The following is a 24,588-nucleotide window of genomic DNA, read 5'->3' on the forward strand; positions in this document are numbered from 1 at the left end:
ATTGGAGAAGACAATATCGCTTGCTTGTCATTTCGTTATTTATACAAGGCTGACGTTAAAATAACGTCACTATAACGAAACATGATGGAAAAAATCGTTGTTGCACAATTTTAGAACGATTTTCAAGGAGTTGGCTTATCGAAATATGAACATGAAAATTTTTTTGTTACGATTTACTAGCTGAATTTCAGAAAATCCTGAAAATCGAAACAATAATGTTTCCTAAACGTGCATCGTTAAAGTAACAACGTTACTAACTTCAACCTCATTCGTTATTCCGGACTACAATTATTTATTAATCACCGGAATATAATGGCAATACACAATTATGTCGCTTTCAATCCAGATTTCTTTGCAATTGTCAGTGGTACAGGATGTAAAAAAAAATTAACACCAACTCGTTAAAACTGTTTTGCAGGATATGATATAAACTGAAGCGGTTATACATAGAACAGTGATATGAAAATGGACAAATCGATGCACGTTTTTTTTCTTCAAGTCAGTTTCTTTCGAGATAGAGCACGGCAAAGTTATTTTAATCATTGATAGGACGATCTAATTTGAATTATGCGCAACAGCAGGTAAATTATCGTACATGTTATACGATGATAAAAACTTATTTTATTCCAGTTTATTAATATCGATGATGGTATAACTATTATTATTACTAAATCGTCATAAATTTACAATTTACACATTGTTTCCTTTACTTTTTCCAATAACAATATTACAAATAATTTTAAAAATCATTATAATTAAGTACAAATCGTTTTACAAAAGTGTCATGAACCAGGCATGATTCGTTATAGAGTTTTGAAATATAAAAAAAACTCTGTAGTGATGTAAAAAGGGGTGGGGGGGGGGGGGGGGGGAGATGACGTAGATTACTACGTATATATTCCAAGATTACACTCGCTTTTATTATTATACGTTTGCGTTAAAATAATGAATCTATTTCGGAAATTGTCATTACCACTGCATGCAGCATTGATTATAACATACAATTATGAAGAATAAAATACCAAACAGTATGTTGTATATTACTATACATATACTTCGATACCATTTATTACAGAATTTGAGCAACCTTCGCGTGGTTAATTAGTTCGATGTTTATGATAATAATAAGTATTTATAATCATTCGTTCTATATATATATATATGTATACATATATAAATTATGATAATCAGAAATCATAATATTGATAAAAAAAAACAAAATAAAAAAAAAATAGTAAAAATGAACGGTAAAAAAAAAATAAAACAAAACCATAAACCCAAAGAATTAGGCCCGTTATAACGGAGAGCGGCATCTAACTTCAATTCAGTCCATTCGATTACGGCGAACTAACGTATCTATTTGCGTAATAATTTCCTATCGTGAAAAACTCGCACGTTCTAATATAAAAAGAGAGTAATTACATTTATATAATAACCTGTGATCGAATTATAATCGTTTATAAATAAACTATACTGGGCCTAGTTCGGGTATTATACATATATATATATGCATATAATATGCACACCTCGGCAGCACTGCGTAACTCGCACATACACACTATAATGTATGATAACTAAATATAGATAACAAATAATATTATTGCAATACAAATTCCATTTCCAGAATTCATACGAATGAATAGCCTAATTGGTAATTTATCGCCGCTCCGTTAAATTCCTTGTAGAATTTAATTTAATTTTCAACCATTTTCTCGAATTCCATTTTCCGCTCTTTCTTTCCCTCTTCTCACTCCTCGACGAGATCAGTAGTTGTACGGGCCGTATTGGGAACCGTGATAATACGGCCCTGGATAGGCGGCAGGCGGGGGATAACCGGCGTATGCGTATTGTTGCTTTTGCGGATAAACTGTGAACATAATCAACGTATAGTTAATGACGATTATCTCCCTTGGAAATTTCTTTACTGTCTTATAATTGCAAATCGACCATGGCCATGATTTATAATACTTTACATCACGGAATACAAAAGTTTGAAGAAAATTTTGCAAAGAATAACAAAGAAAAAATATTTTTAAAGATACTCGCGTCTCTCCGTTTCTTAAATTTTGTATAATCGCTAATTTTATCTACTATTTTAGGGAAATTGTTTCGAATGACTTGAATAATTTACATGATATTCGGTACTGCAGTACTGCAGTATAGATTTTCGCGCAGGCTTAGCAAGGTGTCAAGTCAAAACTTGGGAGAACAATAATAAATGGAAAGCCGTTTCTTCCTTTCTAATGAAACATTTGTCATTAACGCTTTAATTTGCAGGTGTTGATTTGTCGGAGAAGCAATTCAACTCGCAGCCTGAACGCGAAATTGAATTAGAACATTAAAAGAAGCAATAAAAGGGAAGAAACCAACGAGTCGAAATTCTTTTTGTCATAATATGTCAGTAAATTTGTATCCGGGTGAGAATCAATTCATTCTCTTTTGCGAATTATTATCACTAGCACATGCATAATATAGAGAAATGTTTTGTACAATATATACATGAAATGTAAAATCGATGCTCCTCAATGATTCTCATATGTATAATAAGAGAAGCAATTTGAGTAAACTGTTATTTACGACATTATACGTAGTATTATTTTAACGCTTTCGGAATAGAAAACTACGGAAAATCTTTGGAGTGTAAGTAGGTGGGTACCTTTATAGGTATGCTGATGGTGTATACTTAACGCCCCGGTAGCAGATATATATGTATATATATGTATATGTACACATTGATACAATATAATACGCGGTTAACGCTGCGCGCAGCTATATAAAGTCGAGATGCGATCGTCGGACGTAAAATGATATAGAAAGTATTCTATATAGAGCGTGACTCTGCTGCTTCAATAGTCATTTGAGATAAGCAGACCGTGGGATGAATGAAAAAAGTCTCACAAGTAATTACACCGGGACGCGAATTGTACACACAGTAAATAGCACGAGAAAATTCAAAACCGCATTCGCGCCGTCTCAAGTCATTCTGCATGCACGAAAATTGTGTGGTGTAAATGGCGTTTTAGGAAATTATTATACATATAGTTATAATTGTGCGTATTAAGAGTAAGCCGTGCTTATGCGTTTGGATGTATGTTATTCTTGATATTAAATGTGTAATATGACATGTGGCGTATTCAATGCAATGTATGTACAAAAAATTACTACACAATATGAGTATAATGTAACATTGTGTAACAGGTAAAAGTCAGTTCTTTGTACAGCCGTGATATAATAATGATCACGATGTTTTAATTACATGGAGTATTTATATTTATTGTTAAGAAAGCAGAAATTAGCTGACGAAGAACCATGATATCAGGGCAGAGGGTTTTCATAATTAAACGAACGTGTATGATTCGCCGAATTAACGATCGAGGCCTAATTGCATGATCCACGAAGTGTTCTACACTCTCCTGCAAGAGCCTGCGATAATTGGAGTTTGAATCACCTCAATATTCCGCAACCGGCGTTAAAACAGTGAAGCAACCGAATTCGAGATTCTAATCATGTATTCCAATATAAGACGTGGTGCTTCAATCATTTCGCGGAGGTTCGCAATTTCTGCTTGAGTTTATTTAGCAACCCCGGATGACTAGATTACATATTTCAGGATCTTCGGGGCGCACGTAGAGCTTAACTAATTAGTCAATTTATCCAGACGTACCTGTATATGAAACACAGGTCTAGAAAGTAAAAGTTCGCACTTACGTTGGTCAGTATTTTACTCAGAAATCAGGAAAAACTCTATTACTGCTACACACTAAAGTCTAAGGAGGAGAGAAATCATTTGAATGAATGGACGTTCGGGCTCAGTGAAATTTAAATTAAATCCAATCGACCATAGGCTATAATAATACCGGTGGTCACGGGAAATTAAAGAAACGAGAATCTGTTTTTCGCATAACCCAGTTTCGCAAGTTGTAAACTGTATAACGTATAATACGGAACAGCATTATATTTATCTCAATCAACTACGCTATCTTTAAGATGACTTTAATTTTTATTACATTTTGTAGCCCGTTTACAAACGATGCAAAATACCTCGTTGATGAATAAGATCAAATCTCAATCTTTCCAGGAATTGAATAAGCTGATTGCAATCATTAATATGGTCAATAACGAATCACCTCGCAAACGTTTCGGTCAATCACTTGTGTCTAAATTTTTATTCTCATATCCCATGTGCACAAAAATTGAACTACAAAGATTACTTTTGAGCTTTCCGTAAAACAATTAATTCAAATGTACGAGCATCCTTGCATAACATAATTGATGCAAGTTCTTGCTAGCGATATTCTTTATAGCCAACTTCATTAAACAGTTTACGTCAAGTCGGGTTACTGCGTATTATACTATATATGTACAGGCACAGGTATATAAAGTTTTCTACCAACATATTTTCGCGTCACAAATTCGGCTGTCTGTTCCACGAAGTCGTCGCTTGACGTATAATCAATACGCCTTTCGGTATGGGGTGGCATATCAGCTCCGTGTACATCGGTATCCATGCACAGTAGGGTGGTTCTTATTTAGCGTGTTCACGAATTTCTGCCGCCCCCATCCCCCAAATTAACTTGAAATAGTTGGAAATAAATTGTATAATTTTTCAGATTTTTACCTCAGCTCTAGGATAGTGCGCTTTGCGATCGAAGTTTGTTGTGGAAATAACGTGGGTAAAACGTTTCTTTTCCCGGTACATATTTTATTGTAAAAGTAACAATGGTACTAAAAATTTGGTAAAAATCTAATAAAATTAAGCAATTGTTTTGGAATTATTTGAAGCCGATTTAGGGGGTCGGGCGGAAAAACTTCAACACCCTAAATACGAACCACCCTAACGCACGAGCACCTGGATTTAATATTTTCATTTCATCCCGTCTAAAACCGCAAAAAAGCGTTGGCTTATATCCTTCGCCTTATAATCGTTCAAACATTACCGCACTATGCTTCCGACAAGAAAGACAAACTTACACTCGACTTTCGGAAAAGAGTGAAAAAAATAATCAAGCTACGCCGATAATTTCTTTACCCATCGTTTCTTTTTTCACGCTAGGTAAAATCAAATTGGCAAAGTACTCTAAACGTACGGTACCTACACACAGAAAACGATTGCGACGAGACACCAAAATAAGTATAAAAAAGTTTGTGCGACCGTATTACGAAACATTGCTCAGCATCGTTGTAACTATAATTGTACGGACGACGAAATTGTTTAGTAAAAGTGTAAGTCGCGTTTAATCTTTGTTTTTCAAACCATGCGATCACGTATTATTTCATTATTACTATCGTCGTCGTAGGTAGGTAGGTAGGTAGGTAGGTAGGTGGGTAGATGTGTATAAAGTTAGTAAAAGCAAATTGTTATACCAGGCATGAGGTACTGCATGTTCATAGCCTCCTCTCGCAAGCGTTCGCCCCGCAAGCAAATGGCCGCTGCGCTAAACAGGATCGCGCTGACCAGAGACCAACCGACGCCGACCCAAGCGACGACGTACGACCAATCGTACGACACTATCGAGTTGTCCTTCAATACCTAGAACGGTTAATTCAAGGGTGGATTATCGTTCGCGTCAGTTATTCCCACCTGGCATTATGTACTGGACATTCTGCGCCTGCTCCCGCGCTCGCTCCTTTCGCAGGCAGGATGCTGCAATTAGGAAAAGTGTCATGGCGGCCAAACATGTCGCCACCCCGAGCCACGCCAAGTAGAATGACCAGTCGTACCACTGCCCCACGTTATCCTTCAGCACCTGTTGATCATCATTTTGATTCACACCGCAGTCTCACCGTTGCGGGGATTTTTACTTTCCCGCATCACTTGTGTGCATCTGTGTAGATATACGTGTATCCCTGGCCAATGAAAACGATTTCTATGATTTTCTACGAATTTTTAGGGGGGAAAAATATTGTCTTCGTATAAAATTGTAAATATGCATGGTTCTCGTAAAAAAATTTGTAAATTTTGACGAAAATTAACTATTCTTTACCAAAAACAATACATGTATACAATTTTGTACGAAATGTTTCAATTTCTGTAGAAAATCGTAGTAGTAGAAATTTTCACCAGGGATGTTATACGTACGTGTGATCTCTGCAAGCTGCATGTTGACTATGCAGTAGCGCGAGACATCCTTGAATAAGAGTACGAATCGAGTATGACGTGAGCTTTTTTTAACAGAGGAACGATCCGTGCGCCTGATTCAGGCAACCGGAGTTACAGCTCATGTTCAGGTTGAGTACCTTATCTCCCCATGGCCATCCCAAACCTTGATTCAACTGTTTCGACGATATTTGGAATGGCCGGTACGCGGTGCTCAACCTAAACATAAACTGTGACTCGGGTTGCCTGATTCAGGAGCACGATTCGTTCCGTTGTTAGAAAAACTCACCGCATAATATACTCTAATAATTTTCGCAAATCAATGGTAAAGATACGTAATCTTATTTATTCCCAAAACTAAAGAGACAGAATAATTTTCTCATCACCGCCTCCGTGAAGAGAGGTCAAAAGAAATTGTCGCGTAAAGAGGCAGACGTATATTGCGTCGAACCTTTCCGAAGTTCCTCCTTTTTTCCTTCGCTTTACGACAGAGATAAAGATATAACATTAAACGCGTATTTCTCCTCTCTAATGTCTGTGAGGTACCTCAAGTATCGTCACGCTTAGAAATCCTTCAACGTTAGACGTAGGTATACAGGAATGTTTGACTAGGCCGTACTTCCTGCGACTCCTACGCTCAGTTTGACCTTGCCAAATAATAATTACGGAGAATATAGCACGCGAAGTTTTTTAAAATCTGTCTGTAAGAGCAAATATGCAGGGAAAAATTTTTGCTGCGTCGTATATTTCGGTGTAGTTTATTAACCCTAGAACGGTAACGTTATTTTGTTAGAGGGGGGAATGAGAGATTCTCTCGGGTATCCGAGAGATGGAATTTACGAGATTTGGGCGTTTTTCACCCCCCGTTACCGTTCCAAGGTTAAACAGTCAACCGTAAGTTCCTGTAAGAACGCTACATGTGAACTGATAGTTTGACGATTCGTTACTCACGTTGCTCCATTGCTGATAATATTCCTCACCGACGACCTTCTCCTTCTCATAGTACTCGACCCCGTGCCAAAGTCCCATACCACCAGCGCTCAAGAGGCCTTCGATGTGTCGCGGGTAAATGAAAGAGAAAAATTCACGCTCGGGTAATTCGAGAAAGCGAAAATAATTGCTTCAGTGGTTAATTTGAACCTCATCAGAGCAATTCGATACTCACAGGCGAAGAGCATCAGAATAGCCGTCGCTGTTATGTTTCCTGGAGACCTTCGCCAGCAGCCAACAACTCCGGTCCAGAATGCGGAAAAGATTGCCAAAAATCCAACCATGAACAAGGCGATCACCGATCTGCCCATATCTGTAAAATTCAAGACGAACCACAACCGGCATACAAAAAATTGGAACAGCATTAAGCCCATCAATTATAGTTTTATACAGTCACTTTGGGACAACGGCTCGTTTATCGATTATCGAGTCCAGCAACGCGTGTCTATGCAAAATTATGCTAAGCACGCTTATATATTTCATCTATTTTTTTACATTTTCTTCTCGGCAATGAAATTTTTATTTTTTTTTTTTCTTGTTCACTCTGCCAACCGTACAATAGTCTGCAGATTCTTTTTACTACCGTGCTTTCTAATATACCACGAAGCCTACCACTTCATGGACTGTAAAGTTTCTTTGTGAGACTCTTGCGTTACAGGTATACGAATTACATATATAGATCAAATCTAGAGTCTAGTTTAGAAAGAAATTATCAATAATGGACGTCCTTGTTCTCCAAACACAGACCCAGGGTATGCCTTTCGGCTCGAGGCGTTGTTTCGGATTTAAAAAAAAAAAAGAGAAAAAGAAAAAAGGATTCAAAACGATAGAAGGATCGTGAAAGGTGCTTACGAAGGCGAGCTATAGCGTCGTCTGAGAAACCCCTCGTCTGATTCTCCTCGTCCGGGATGAAGTAGTCGATATTCATACAGTGAGTTTCCACCGGGCTGAGGTAAGTCTCGACTGGAAAATGATAAAAGGACATACTTGAAACGTGCCGTTGGCCATGGCTATCATGAGAAATTGTGCTTATCGCTAAGTGTGCAATACGATAAGAAGAAACTGCAGCATTGTGATTCCTGGGATCCTTATATATACTCTTCGCTTCATAATGGATACGTATGTTGTAAATTTGATAGCGATATAACATATTACACGTCGATTTTTCGTGCGAGAAAAACAGGTTCGACGACACGTGCGCTCGATTTTGTCCCTGAAAATGGAACAAAACTGTATAACAATCAGCTACCATGGCCGACGCAAATATACTCGTAACGCGATCGTCTTACTGTGTTTTTATGTCTGTAAATAGTATTCCACAATTGGTTATAATGTGAAGTGTCACCGTCGTATCTCGGAATCACGGGCCACTCGGAGTGGGATTCGAGCATTCCATTGTTAAGGTACAGTATTGTACCCTGTTATCGCAGCGTGTCGTCGCCGTTGATCACGAGTCTTGCTTACTCCAAATTGTATACCCATAATACATCGTATAACCAGTACAGATACGCCTACGTGCGTATTCAAAGTTCGATACCATGAATCGGAGCAAAGCGGTTTTCAAAATAGCGATCAAAGCGCGCGTAACGTCTAGAGGACGGAAATTCGTGTTCCATGGCAAGACCAAACGAAAGTCCAGAACTCTGGCACAACGGTGAATCCATCAATATTTTATACTCCAAAGGCCTCGATTGTGCGAAAAGTAGAACGAAGTCATTTTCGAGTTTCGCCATGGGTATAATCAGGTCGATGTACCTGAAAATTACGGTGGATTGAACGACAAGGCACCAAAGTAAAACGAACGAAGTATATTGCGTAACTTAACAACTGGAGTTATCAGCGGTAATTTTTTTATGTCAAATACTGAAAAAACAACAAGCAATCGTGTAGTACAGATTTTCAAGTCTCTAGGGGAAATTTTTGGCTTCTGAATATAACTGAAAGATCAGTTGACTGCTATAATCGAGTATCGATTTGCCGGTAATTAAAGTGGGTGGAAGACGTCGTTGCCACGAAGCAACCGAGACTCACATTATGTTTACGAATAGGAACGATGTCTGCCTACGTCCGCATTACACGCAATCAAAGTTGAATTTCAATTGTAATGAAAATATCTTTTGCTGAAGCCACGTGCGTACCGTGCTCACATACGGTGCATTCTCTGCAAATCGTACGATGTTTTTCTCGCTACTCGACTATTGTAGTAACCATTAGAAGTAATTACCCACGTGCCTCCTTCACGGTCGTTGTACAAACTTTTTGTCGCTGAAAGATACGATGTAAAAGTCGTACAACGTTAGTGCGTGCGGAGGGAAAAACGCAAATACACATAGCTACGCGTTTTCTTCATGAAACGAAGGACGCGATTTCACCCCGCTACTAACGGGGATAAGGACACTGGAACCTGCACGTCTTTCTGTACGATACTCACTCGTTGTTACAGTTTTATTTCGAAGCCCTCGACGCAGATCGAAGCAAACCTTTTTTATCGCAACTTTTGTACGCTACTAGACTCGTCGTTCCATTGTGTCTTACGATTCAAAGCGTTTCGGATCAAAGTGGGACTTCCATAAATTTGTATAAAAATACGTTCGCGTGGTTCAGAAACAGCTGGAATAATATTTCTTGTTATTACACCTGCAGTTCCTCTTCGCTTCTCCGTTCCCGCCGAGTATGTGTAACGCGAGGAACCTCCCCAGGAGTCGGTAGCAATCGCTGTTCCGTCGTCTCGGCTTTTTGCCTTCCTTCCCATCAACTTATGGTCTAGTGTGGACTGCCGCTCAGGATACAGTTACGAGTCAATGCTCTGGTGCAGCCGTTTCTTTACGGACGGACACGTTCGGCTCGCCACAGCAGGTATATAACTCAAGTCGAACAATGATTCGCCGCCTTCTTCACGAGTCGGGATTTTACTCGTTTTCTTCAATCGCGGTACGCGTTAGGGTGGTTCACGTTTCAACTTTTTTTTCAAGGTGACGCTCGAGAAATCTGTGACATTTCTCACAAAAAAGCTAAAAAATGAACCACCCGAGCCTACATATTTCAAAATGTGAGATTATACGTGAATCAAGAAGCTGTTTTATTTTATCGGCTTTTGTATAATTGTGTATACATACGTGTACACATGTTCCCTGTAAAGGAGCCTAGGTTCTGAGCCGAATCGTGCGCCTGACGACATATACACGCGTAATAGGCACACGTGTACGTTCTCATGCTTGTGACGCGTGCGAATATAAACGAAATATGTACTTTCTTTTTCGGGTGTAGTGTAATAATGTGGGTCATCATGCACCGGGTATATTATACCGCACGTCGTTTCAATAAATTACTCAGCTATTCGCGGGCTCACGTTTGCGAGTAACAGTATAACGCAATCGGCCGGAAACTCCTGCCGGAAGTAAGGAGACTCTGTACGATCCTATAAGGTGCGTTCGGTCAGGAAACGGTACCCGTCTATTTTGCATCGAATAACAATTTATTATTGTTGACGGGACACTTCGGAACCGCGCCATTGTAGTCGCCGTCGTCTACTAGCCGAACTCCCAGATCAATTCCCCTGGCGTTGTTATAATAGTTCCTTTCTCTCTCTCTCTCTCTCTCTCTCTCTCTCTCTGTCTCGGCGAGAATTGAGCAGAAACAACATTGAATTGTTTGCTTGAATTTTACGTGCATACAAGAATTACCATATCGCGCATTATCCGTAAATTCTTGATCACTTTGTCAATGAACGTAAAGACATTAATTCAATGTCTGCCTGATATACATCACGTTGTCTCTGTATTGTTTTCTCTGCGAAAGGTGATTATTACACCTATAGACAATAATCTAACTCCTAGAAATATAAACTTCTACCGTGTAAACGGAAAATATCGGCCACCGATCCATCGAACTCCTACTCCTACATACCATATTGTATCTGATTGTTTTTTAATCACATACAACACAACTTTCGGTTTCACATCCCGTATTCTTGTTCAAAAATTAATTAGAACGCTTCTATACGCCTCTCATTTCTCATCGCAATCAATTTAGACATGCCTTTGTAGCAGCAACAGCTGTATATTCGACGTAACGTGACTCGGTACCACTGTCTTTCACTGCATTGTATTATAGGTATATCAGTCCAACAATCGGCGGGTTGCACGGCAAATCTACGTCCGTCTATAGCTGGAAGGTATACGAGCAATATGACGTCGAAGACACATTCTCTACAAGTGCCAGGGTGTTGAGAAACGGCGCTTGGATTCCGGAGCTTCGATATCCGAGACTTGGAGTAAACTATCGCAATAAGCCGTGCCTTTATAATAACAAATCGTGGGATATTCAACCGCCTCCTGAATCTGCCGCCTTTCGTTCCCGCTTTCCAACAGAATACTCGATAAATTCAGTTCTCTGCTCTTGTATGCAATGCATACACTCTGTACATTAACGTATAACCGAAGAGTTTTTGCGGTTAAACCGCGGGAACGCGAAGCCTGGGTGAATAAGTGAATAAATTGGTTAAAATTGTGGCGATTTTACGCGTAGTTTGAACGGCTGAACGACCTGAAACGGATCAAAACCATGATGCTGCATGTATGTGCTTGAAAAACTGGAGGAAGTTTGAATCGCAAGTTGCATTTTATATGCTACAGCGGCAGAAAAAGCTCGACGACTTTTCTCTCGGTTCGTTATCGAGTAAGACTTGTTAGTCTTAGACACGTACTACGAATGTACCAAGTACCGTTTTGAGTCCAATAGCTCAACTGCGTGACGACAATTAAGCTGTTCAACTTGCGGTGTAGAACAGTTACGACACAGAGCAGTTATTACTCGGGTTGGCAAGCATGCGGAAGTACCGGTTCCCAAATCCCATAACGCCTTGAATCGTCAAAGCAACACTGTCGAATTGTCAGACTGCACCTGGCAAAACAAGAAACTACAACTCAGGTCTCCAACCAAAAACGTGCACAGATTTTTTTATCCTGTTTCTTATAGATTTTTACTCACTGGAATCAGGAAAAAATACTCAAAAAAAACTCCATCACGTCAGGTTTTTTCCTTTGAACTCGTGTTTGTAGTTTCATTTATAGCGAAAATCCCGTTTAACTCGAAATCTAATAACCTATATTCTTGATTCTGAAAATCCTATGCAAAAGTGATTTCTTACTTCCATGTAATACGTACTAGAGTGAGACTCAAGAATAAATACTAACAGGGAAACGGAAATTGGAAAGCGGAAGCGTGCTCGGAGGAGTATAAAAGAGAAGAAGAAATGATTTCACAGGCAAAAAGAACGAACACGGAATGTTAAATACATTTCACGAAGAAATTGCTTGTTTAATCTTACAAGAAATATTGTTTGGTTCGTTGTAACGAAATGCTGGTGTTTTTCATTATTGTTAAGCTTTCTTTTTTTTATCCAAACACCTTGTATTTTGCAAGAATACCGTACGCGAAGAAGGGAAATGGAAGTTATTTGTCACAAACATCCCATGCAGCTGAAATGAAATATTTTCTTGCAGACCTGTGTAATTCTTTCAAACCTTCCGAAACAACTTGCTTGTCTCATTGTCAAGATGAATACCTTAAGGAGCACGTACATACACGTAACACGCCTCTGTGTAACGCCGTGCGAAGTGTGTCGAGGACGGATCTGACTATTGATCTATTTCCTGAGAAGAACAGCCGTTTAACTTCACTTTACGGAATTAATTACAAGGCATTGTTGATCACAATCGGAGATGCCGCGCGAACGGCACGTCTCGCAAACGTTTCCATCACTTTTTCTGTGACCCCTTTTTGCCCAACTATTCTCTCAGGAATAACAATTTTTAAGAAACTCTCGCCTCCCCGACACCCATGCAGGAATCACGATACGTGCTATGCAGATTTCGCCGTCTGATAACAATACGAGAACGCTTCTTTTTCCGTTTCTTCAAATTCACCATTTTCTAATTCCCAGGCACCGCCGTCTACCGTATTAATACGGCAATCCGACCCCGTCTCTTCACCTTGCCCATTAACCCATTACGTGAAATACTTTTCTACTTTTCAGAAAGGTAGATATAGAAAGTCGCAGTGAGTTAGGCGGAGCTGCACTGTTACCTTGAAAAAATAACGCCGAAGTCGAGGATAAAAAGACAAAGAATATTAACCTCGTATTTCAGCCAGTTGCGAAGAAAATCGCCGAAATATTTCGCCATTGAATTCGCGGTTGAGCGCAGACACCGATCGTAATTATACAGATTAAATTGGGGAACCGATTAATTAATCGAAAGGATGCGTCGAGACCGGACCTCGCAAACTGCCGATACAACTGCGCGATTAGAGCCGAAAAACTCGTTTTGTGGATATCGTTACAGACTGTCGAGTAATAAACTCAAAGTGCGAAAGTGCTTGAGTTTTTAGGTTACAGTCGAAAGCTGGCTGAAATAATCTTTTTCGCGAGAATTCCACGCGTGCGATTCAGAACTGGAGAGAAAGATTGTATCGTACGTACTTGACTTCAACAAATTTTCGCCGATTAACTTGTTCGTGAAATTATACGAAAGCTAAGCTCCGTTTAGGATTTCACCCGATTCCAAGTTCCACCTGTATGAGATTTTACTTTTTTGTTACATTGTTCTACATTTTTATATCGATCGCGCAAAATCTATTCGCAAGCTTAAAATTTCACCACGCTGTACACGCCGAATAACCGTCAATTAAGGGGCGGGGTTGAAGTTTCGAATTCGAAAAGTTCCGATAACACCTAATTCCGAATTACTTGGTGGTGAAAATTGAAGTAAGGAGATGAAAATTTTACGAGACAACAAAGTTTCGAATGGTTGGAAAGCCGACGGTTTGAAAGTTCCTAAACGCACGATTTCGAAAATTCCAGTTCCGATAGGGAATAATTCCGATAAATAAAATCTACTTAGACAGCGTAGTTTACTCAACGAGTGGGTGTAAAAAATCAGAAAAAGCGAAAATCAGAATGACCGGGATTCCGAACGTAAAAATATCGAAAATCCAAAATAAAGACAGATCAAAGTGGCGAAATTTCACCGTGCCAGAAAGTCACGGAACTGAAAATCTTCGATCATTCGGAACTTTCAGCGTCAGGTTTCGGACCATTCGAAATTTTGATGTTTCGTCAAAGTTTAATTTCTTTACTTCAAGTTTCGCCACCAAAAATTTGAACTTTAGCGCTTTCGGAACTTTTCAAATTCGGAATTTCTCATATTTGCAATATTCGAATTCGGTGAAATAGCTTCGGCAATGAAACTGAAACTAATTTACGAAGTTGGTAAATTGAGGATGCGTTGCAATATTAGATTCTCGTTGCACCATCGGCGGTAAATCCGTCAAGTGCCTGAACACCACACAAAATCCTATTTGTGCTTGTAACTGTTTTCACTGCCTAATTACCCACGCACTAATTACCGCACAGCGTATCAATTAATGCAATATGTGAAATACGTCATATATAATGGACCTTCGTATAATCTGAGGGTGCAATCACGGCACGTATATCATCGTACATTTTTAGTGAATCTCCAAACGTGGAGGTAATTTATTTGCGAATGCGAATCGCATGTTCGTATAATTCGAAAAATGTTAGAATCTAAAGAATTCACATAGAATCCTAATTGCAAAAAAAAAAAAAAAAAAAAATGAGATTGCGAATCTACGCATCGAAATTGTTTCGCACACTTCCCAATTGAAATTCCTACTGCTTCTTGGTTGTTGGTCGAACGGCATCGGTAATTTTTTCTATGACGTTAAGAAAATAGTATGACTATTAAATTGTTATTTAATTACCCGTTCTTAATGATAGATCGGACATTTCGTGACACAATTACACGCTGATAACAAAGCGGTAAATGTTCGCCTTGAACGGCGACGGTCGATACGCGTCTCGACAATAACATTTACGAAATCCGACAATGAAACAATGTCGTTCAGGCCAATCCTAAGTAGATACAGGCACATAACGGTGTCGCGCATTGCTCCTGCAATTACCGCCTCGACAGTCATTGTACCCACACGTGAACGGCTTGTAATTTCACGAAACGGTGGATTTCTTCGTCCAACTGACCATGGAGGCCATAATTCGATACTCGGGCATGAATCGCGAACCGGGAAATCGGTGATCGGCGGAAAATCTATTCGCCTTTACGTCCCTCGGCTGCAGTTTTTTCTCTATCTTTCTCGCGCCGCACCATCAAAAGAAAGTCCGTTACAAATGGCAATTTTCCTACAATGTGTTATTACTTGAAACACGAAAACGAGACTTTGCAGGTTGCAGTCTCTACAACGATAAGCGTACCACTTATGAGTACCGGTTACGTCTAGACCCAATTCTTGACCCTTTTATTTAGAAAATTTTTTAGAATTTATTGATCAACCTAAAACCAATTACTAGAGACTTAGAGAGTGTAAATTTATTTTTAGGTAACTTTAGAAATAAGGATCAAACATGTATACACAACCAGAAAAGGTCAATAATTTGGACAGAGTCGATAACTGGTACACTTATCTTAGATAGTGATCAACTCTCAGCTCCGCGTCTATCAGCCACTTACCAGTCGGTGGTCTCTCCTTCGGATAACATATCCTGAAGAGTCCCTGAGTCCTTGTGTAGTAGTAAAACTTGGAGTTCATCTGGTCAACCAGCTGCATACTCTGCTCTCGATTCTTCGCGGCATATTGCTGAAAAAAAAAAAATCATGCATTGATTACAGCTGCCTCATTTTGGAAGCCATTGCACTTCTCAAAGGGAGAAACCGGCTTTTCTACTCACAATCAGTCTCGCAAATCGGACCGATCAATCAATCGGCTTGATTCATTTCGTTCCTGTTCGAAGATGTTGGCTTTTAAAAACATTGGTATGTTTTATTCACAATCGTTACGGTTTACCAAATTTTATACAATTCTGACGGTGCGTAGTAACGATTTTTCTTTAAACACACATCGCTACAGTTACGTTACTAACTTCAATCACATGAAATGTTTCAGCCATGCTTCGAACTGTTGGAAAAACCTGGATCACTTTGATGGTTGGGAAGAAATTTGCGATGCGCGTTCACGTCACTCGCGTTATCCAATACCTGTCACAATGCGGTTTGAAATTCTATCGGTGTAGGTGTAACAAATGGGCCTCAGTCAAGTCGCCTAGCACCATCGTTCGTTCTCTTGCCTCGCTAAATCGTTTACTCATACTCCAGCACGTTAGATGAATAGCAAATTTTCTCGCACTTGTCGCATACAAAGACGTATAATCTTGGTCTGTGGAACTTTACCTCCGAGTAACTCCGCGTTGTACAATGCGAAGAGGAAAAAAAAAATACTCGTGTCGCAGAAGTTCCCGCGCCAAACTTCAACAACGTTATTATCAGGGAGTTCACGGGTCATGTTCGCGTTCTTTCAACTACGGAATGACGTTTACTGACGTGACTTTGGCCTGCGGTAACGTAAATCTCGGTAAATGACATCAGGCTTCAGCCATCGTTAGTCAGTCCGATTCGTGGCCATGGGATTACAAAGCGTCGATGTCATTCGCGCATGAAATATACTGTGAAAGGAGATAACGGCAGAAATTCCGTTCTTCCTTCTTTCCTTCTATAAATAAGGATTGACTATTTTTGCCAACTCGCGTTTATTGTTAGTGTGAACCGTACTTTTCTCACGCTCAATACCGTCTTCCTCGCCATTTTCTTTCAATCTTATTACAGGTATTATGGGCAAAAGGTACGATCCTTCGGATCTGTCGCACTTTCGAAATTCTGCATACTTGTGTGAAATTATCAACATCGCGGTAAGAAATAAATCTTCAGGAAATTCTCCCAGCAGGTGAAATCGATGATTTGGATATTTTATCCTCCCGCAGATCGAATGCTGCTCAATTGCAGGTAATGGATGAAACGCGACTTGGTCACGCGACTAATGAATGTCCGACTCGCAACGCTTCTCCAGCCGGCCGGTTACTGACCCGCTGACCCGTCCTCTTCGTCGGCATAATGAAACGTAAACATCCCAAGTATCCGGGGAGCCGACATTCACCGGAGATTTCCGTTCTCCAAGGACCGCGAACGACCCTCAGCTTCCGGTTGCGCGTAGCTCTGTCATTATTTTCAAAACTCTTCGTATCTGATCGACAAACGAGATATTTATCATAACATAAGCAGAGAGTGTCAAGTAACTGAGTGAATTCTAGATAAAAATCATCAGTTCGGTAAGAAATTCTGATGGGTTAACTTTTTAATTATTCGAATTCGTCGTCAAAACGCAGGTGGTGTCAGTTTTTAAGAAACGAGGACTACTGAGATAATTGTGCTCGTCCGAAAACCAGCTGCAAGATTAACCATGATGAATCAGAATTTACTTTCTGCCGAAAGGATGAGAACCAAGAACGCGTAAGATATTGTTCAAAACCGAAGTGATGCTGTGGATATTTTTAAGCTCATGATATGATTTCTGACGGATGTTGATCATTTCAGAGATGATGCAGGTAATGTGCAAGAGATCAATTCCGAAACGGTCGTGGATTTATAAAGCATCAACACCCAGCTGCCCGGTGTAAGCGGCTCTTTGAAAAAGAGAGTCAGTCTCGTGTTTCCGCCACTGCTGCTTTCACAGTTTAGTTTCACCGCGATGAGGAGCTGGCGCTCGACTAGCGGAAGGTAAGACGACGACGACGATGACGACGATGTCGGAAACCTGCTGAGGCAGCAGCGAACTTTTCTCCTCCTCACTTGCCTCGCTCAATGCGCAGGGTGACCGATTTCTTTGACACACAAAATGATGATATTCATCCTTGCCTTGCTCGGCAAATATGTACATGGTAAAACAGGCAGAAATAGATTATCCGAATCATAGACTGATCGAATGATGAATTTACGTTTTCTTAATTATTGTTCGCACAAATTTTTCACGCTATCTATAATTTTACAGATTTTACTCGACCGTCTCTCCTCAAAGGTCTGTAATTGAGTTGTCTTTTTTTTTCTTCTTCTTTTATTTCACCTGTATAAGAGAAATGGAGGTTTCATTTCCTGCCTCGCCAGTATTCGCAGGATATTAGTTTCTGTATATATGCTCGATGAAAGAAGAACCGAGTCTCTTCTAGGCTGTGACGCGTAGTAATATTATCCCTCACACGCAGGTAATAAAGCTGAAACGTAATTACAGTGTTGTACAGGTCGTATAAATAACGAAAGTGAACGTGTACATTTTACACGAGAATTAAAATACTGGTTACGACTACATTTATCTATTTATCATTTTACAAGAAATTCAATTCTTTACAGACTTTGCGCAATTAATCCAGCAGCATTTTCGAACCCCTACGACGATCAGTGAAGAATTTTCTTTCTCCGCCAAGAAACTGGCTTACATTTTTTGCAACACTTTGAACTTTCCCCTTGTAGGTATGCCACTCTGGGGTCAGACGTTAAGGAATTTTCAACTTCTGTCGCACCGGCTCAAATATAACTCTTCAAATGCGAATTCTGCCGTGCAGTTTCTTCCGTCATATAAATATGCTTGCCGTACTCCAATGCAGCCTTGCAATGCTGGCAACAGTACTTTGCATTGTTTCCTCTCCAGCGTCAGCTGGTTGCGTAAAATCGGCTGCTGATGACATTTCCATCGACATTTGTGCTCTCTGTCGTTTGATTCAATTAGAATAGTAGCGTATGGAAGGTACAGTCAGGTTAAAAATGTGTCGCGACAAAAACGAGAGACAAGAAGGATGCAAAAAGTGCAACCAGAGCTGATCGATTTAGACTTATTGTTAGTATTGGAGTCTATTTCTGAACTGTTAAATTTTCTCTCAGAATTTTTTTCAAGTCGTAACGTAATATTGCGTACAGTAACAACGTTCAAAAATTTCCCGAGTTCCGGATAACCCCGTGTAAGTAACGCGAAAGTTTCCATAGGTGTAATTGACTAGGATTAAACGCAGATCTAACTCAAGCGATACTTTTTTGACCCGACTATTCGTTCGTTCCGTACATCCTTAGTCATTAAGATAGCACCGGAAATGCAACACAGATTCCAGTTCTTCCAGCTGTATTTTCCCGTGTTGCAAAACCAGCGATAAAGGGCATCAGAATCTACCGCACTTCCTGCAGCAGTCTCTCCGCCATGCAGGTGCGGAAAAAATGCATCAACGCGATATCGGTTAGATGCCTCGTATATACATACATATATATATATATATATATATATATGTATGTATGTATACGTATATGTGTGCGGAAGGTATACCTGCGGTTATTCTCACACTCCTCTCAACCACTCCGAACGACCGACTCGTTTGCTTCGTTCTTACACGTACGTACAGTGGAAATAACTGTACTCCGGGCATTGAAACTACACGAGCAAAAATCGGCAGGGTACGATGCAGAAAATACCAAGGCGTTCGGGTCCGCACTCGCCATTAACTCACGAAGGTCACGTATTTATCTTTGTGATTTCTTGGTTTTTACTTACTTACCGCCTTTCTTTTAATTATCTACCGATAATGCAGCGGATAATGTAGGCAGTGTTCGTTTGTCGAGGAAACTAAATACTTTCTTCTTACGCTTCTGACTCATCGTGTCAAATTCCAAGGAAGAAATGTTTCTTCTCACATTCAGTGCGAAATACCAACGATCTATCTACGTCACTCGATGACCGTATTTAACCGGATTTTGCGGGTTTTCGCAATGCTCGAGAACTTGAAACATCGTGTGCGCAAACAGCGTGTATTATTAAGAAAAATGTTGGTCTGGGTACGATTTATACGAAGATGCGAATCGCATACGGTAATAATTAAATATAATTCGGTCACAGCGCTATGAACTAGACTAAACTGAAACGGTATAATATAAAAATACGGTGATCGTTGCAAGCTCGTAATTACAGTACGCTTTACGATGTGTCCTTAATTTTTAAAGAAAATCGCGATTTGCGCTCTCGGCTGGAATTTTTATACACATTATATACCTAATCTTAATATATATAAATCTCGTGTCACGATGTTTGTCCTCAATGGACTCCTAAACCACTTAACCGATTATAATAAAATACGCACACCATGTGCAGTTCGATCCAACTTGAGAGATAGGATAGTTTAAATCTCAAATTATAGTCGCAATTTTAATTTATTGCTAATTATTTGTCTGTTATTATTCGACAGTCACAATTATCTGTTAACTCCAAATGATTCTAACAGATGTCGATACCTTTCGACTGGGTTGAGTAAGTAATCAATAGATGGCGCTGCTATGGTAAATCTACGAACGTGTCATATAAGCTACACTAGCAACCCATCCCGGCTTCGCACGGGCATATAATAATATAATAAAAGAAAATACACAATGTTTACAGTGAGTTTCTAGAAAAATAACATTTATATTATTACTTAATATTATTATATGCCCGTGCGAAGCCGGGATGGGCTGCTAGTATAAGTATAAATTCGTTTTTTCTCCTCGACCTTCTTATACTTTCAAACCGCAATACGTGTGTCGATGATATATCCCAGTTTGAGTATAAAAAGTTTCTCCTTTCCCACGAATTTCCCGCTGTACAAGCAAAGGATCGTCGTTACGACTCTGCTCGACTCGCCGAGTGGTGCTTAGCTCAGGCTCAGAGACACAGACTATTAAAAAACGGGTTTGCCTTGTTGAGTTTGCAGTCAGCGGCGTCACGGATTCCATTGTAATAACGTAGTCTTATTATACGATTGGCATCACGGAGAAATTCACCGAACAACAACACCATTTTGTCTATGGTTTCATCAAACGCGCTTTACGAACGTCGCCGTCCTGGTGAAAATTTCTACCACAGACTAGAAATTCGAATATTTCGTATTGCTCTGTACAAACTTGTAAATATGCATAATTTTTCATAAAGAATCGTTAATTTTGTTTAGAAACTTTTATCGCCTGGTAGACTTCTTAAAAATTACAAATTTCATGAAAATTGACCAAGTTTTTATGAGAAACTATACGCATGTTTACAATTTTTTACGAAATAACACCAAATGTTCCAGTATTTCGAAAAATTTTTACAACATCGTAGAAATCATTTTCACCGGGGGGTCACTCATAAAAGTACAGTCGTGCACATGGGTATAGAACGGTAAAAAAAAAAAAAAAAACAGTACACTTTTTCATCCGTTTTGCACCCTCGCTCACTTCTCCCTGCATTTCGCGGTGCACATAAACGCTAGATGTCCAGAGGTAGGAGTGTAACATTATTACACCCACATCGCTGCATCGCAGAGACGCCTGAGTATGCGTGAAAGTGTGTTCCATGGGTGCGGCTGAGCTGGAATGTGAGTCTTACTTCACCTACACACCGTTGACAAACATGTTCGAAAATGTGAGAAAGAGAAAAAAAAAAAGAAGTGTCGGCGAACATCCGTACGATCACCGCGGTCCCGCTTCGTCGGTGTTGATTTTGATTAGACTGTCGCTGGACGCATTCCACCGAACGTAATTCCTACCCAGGGCGAAGCTCTTCAGGCGGAGGTGAAGAAGCGGCGTAAGCAGCCGATTCTTCATCGGCACACAACTGTACGCAGTTGCAAGTCTTGCAACAACCTGCGCAGGTAGCGATCGGGCAAGTTTTTGTACCTCGTAGAGGGACAGACACGCGGCCTGATCGTCGACATGTTGAAAGTGCGAATATCCCGTCGCATGACCTCACCGAGTAACGTATAGGTATATAATGTGTACACATGTAAATTGTAAATCAGCAATTGCAAATGGAATGCAGATTTCCGTCTCCCCTTCAGTCTATACGGTCATTTTTTGTTTTCATCCCAACAGCTGGTTTCGAAACGTTTCGAAAGTGATCGGTTAAAAACGGTCGCCTTTTTACCACCGCCGAGGGGAATAATTGGAAAATTTTCAACAAACCTGTATTTGGGCTCGCTTCACCTCGGTGTAGAGCCAGTTGTCCGTAGAAAAGGCGATCGCCAGAAGAGCGGTGGCGATGATACCGGTGATGGTAGCCAGAGAAAGAGTCACCGCGGAACAAGGCATTTTTAGGTTTACTTATTTATTTTCCTTTCGAAACGAAGTTGAGATTTAATTCACTTCACAGTACGAAACCGACGAGAATTAATAAGAACGGATAAAAGGTGTAATTCCGTCTGACGTTGCAGCGATCCGAGGATCAATCGATATTACGATCCTACTTACGTACGATCGACGTTACTCGTTATCAATTCACACCGATATTCGCGGTTTTTACAATCTCGTCGTCGTGAGAATTTATCCCTCATCTGTCCTCGCGTTTCAGATTCTCTCCCTGTTCGTTTTACTAAAAAATCACCTCCTCTCCTTCCGCCTCTATTCGTAAATTAATTAACACTAGTCAGTCTTTGTACGAGAACAAGGTCCGTGCGCTATCCTCGCGTAGCATAGCGTTCCTTCGACGGCACTAACCAGTAACCAGTAACCAAGCACTCACTGCGCGACTCTGCCTTCCTTAGTGCCTGCAGCTCGCACTAACGAGTAACAACCGCGATGGAGAAAACCGAGGGGCCCGCTCGTCCGGAGGTCTGCCTACCTGCCTGGCTGGCCCAGCTTGGTCCGTAGGTAAGGCCCAAAGTGGGGGCGAATCGCCTGCGGCAACAGGTATGTATGCATCTGTCTATGTATCGGAGGTACAGGCGTAGCATGAATAGTATCCGGGGGAATACGAGTGGAGCGAAGGCGTAAGTGTGCGGGGTTCTCAACCTTCGGCTCTTCGATCTTCGTCCGTCTTCGTCATTTTTCGACTACCTAGAGTTTAGGAGTGAACGATCCTATAGGTGCGGGAAACAGGTTCGGCCGCCGATTTCCACCCGGCGGTCTTTTTCTCTCTCTCTCTCTCTCTTTCTCTTTCTCTTTCACTTTGTCCCTGATCTGCAGATTGCCCTATAATAAGTAAACTCACGCGGAGCGAGATTATCGCGATAAGCCAACGCGAACACGTGTAATAGAAACTAGTAATAATCTCGGAATGTGCTGCTGTACGATTATTCTTCGTAGAACATGTAATTGCGGATCGGGTAGAGTTTCGAGAATCGGATCGTCTTTCCAAACGAAATTGCCTCGGATGATCGCACACCTTGCCGCTGGGCGTTGTAACAAACCTGTTAAAAAAAACTTTCAACCATAACACATAGATGCGAAGCGGGCAGCTGACCGCCTGATGGAATTATTTGATCCGATTTGACTCCGTTCCTTCGCAATTCCTAAGCGGGCTTGTTTCTCGAGTCTCTTCCATGCTCCTAATAACTTCGTCGCATAACTTGTTTATGACATTTCAGGCCACCCGTTGTACCTGCTCCGTTTATTCGACGTATTTCCCGATACCTACTGCTCATATCTGTCCTACCCGCGCGCATTATCCTTGCCTGGGATTCAAATGTGTAGATCCTTAAGTTTCCGGGCCACTGGCAAAATACCTGTTAAACTCCAGTCGACGAATCAGCCTCTTGATGCGGGTATCAGATCCTGGGTATTAGTGTAGTTTGCACGATTGCGAGGTAAACGAGTGAGCGCGTCAAGTTTTCGATGAAATCAAGTAACAGGACAATGACTTTGTGATTTTCTCGGAGTAAAATATATCAGGCAATAACAGTACGCTACACTTTCCTACTATTGATTCAATTTATTAGGTGTTGGAATTAATTCGTAGCGTTTTTTTCACGAATACAGACGTGTAAAACTGTACGAATTTAATTGCAACGCCTAATATGTAAAACAGTATACTGACTTTCCGTTAATCAAACTCTGCAATCCGGACATATAATTATCATTCTTCACACACGTTTCAGCCATAAATTTTACAAGGTCGTACATGTATACAGGAAGTATAACGTGGCCAAACACGACGGAGAATTTCTCTATTGGTGATGCAAAGTCCTCATCGCTTATAGTTAAGGGGGACATTAAAATTTAAAGAAAATAAGCCACAGTTCGATTGCAAATCGCGGTTGCTTTTCCCCCCGACAATTTTCTCTGTCGCGATAATTACCAAAGTTCGCCGTTGTCTCGTATTTCTCCCCGATGTAAAGAAGGGCGGAAAACTTTGTTCAAACTTCTATTCGATCTTAAAAATTTTCCGTATTTTATTATGAAATGTCCAAGTATTTGCAGAGTTTCCGGTAACGACACACTTACGAGGAAACAATTATTCCAGTATCATATTCTCTGAGAAGTTCCGTCTCTTTTGATCGGAATCTTTCAAGATTTCTCAATGAATTTCAGCGAAACATTGTCACCAGTGTGTAAAATACCTGCAATGGCTATGATGAATAATGAGAATAATGAAATAACAGCTCGCTGTTTCACACAACCTCTGGTACGTACGTACAGTCTATAGTTGTAATGGCAAATCCTGAATGTATATTCATGTCGACTGGCTCATTTGCACGAGAAATACTTAAAAGAAGACTGCAGAACGCGTCGATTTTCCCACGAAAAGTTAGCTGTGTAAATGTAACGGCTACGGTACGCACAGATGTGATCTATGGGAAAGAAAATATGTAT

At 40.3% G+C, this 24,588-nt stretch overlaps 1 protein-coding gene across 3 annotated transcripts; it reads right to left on the minus strand.

The window, feature by feature from the left end:
* Positions 1-499: 499 nt before the first annotated feature.
* Positions 500-22,617, minus strand: LOC124298417 (uncharacterized). Of its 3 annotated transcripts, none has more exons than XM_046750388.1 (7): positions 21,964-22,617; positions 15,637-15,763; positions 7,940-8,050; positions 7,263-7,400; positions 7,049-7,146; positions 5,365-5,530; positions 500-1,867 (listed from the first exon to the last, which is right to left on the minus strand). In XM_046750388.1, exons 1-7 carry the CDS (start codon positions 22,087-22,089, stop codon positions 1,764-1,766), a joined length of 870 nt encoding a protein of 289 aa, XP_046606344.1. In that variant the 5' UTR covers positions 22,090-22,617; the 3' UTR covers positions 500-1,763. The 3 variants fall into 3 exon arrangements, with proteins under 3 accessions (XP_046606344.1, XP_046606343.1, XP_046606345.1); XM_046750387.1 differs by lacking the exon at positions 5,365-5,530 and adding an exon at positions 5,582-5,747 and having other exon boundaries at positions 21,964-22,616; XM_046750389.1 differs by lacking the exons at positions 5,365-5,530; positions 21,964-22,617 and adding exons at positions 5,582-5,747; positions 15,855-16,009.
* Between the last annotated feature and the right edge of the window lie 1,971 nt (positions 22,618-24,588).

Source organism: Neodiprion virginianus, chromosome 2 (genome assembly GCF_021901495.1).
Source record: "Neodiprion virginianus isolate iyNeoVirg1 chromosome 2, iyNeoVirg1.1, whole genome shotgun sequence".
NCBI classification, from domain to species: Eukaryota; Metazoa; Arthropoda; class Insecta; order Hymenoptera; family Diprionidae; genus Neodiprion; species Neodiprion virginianus.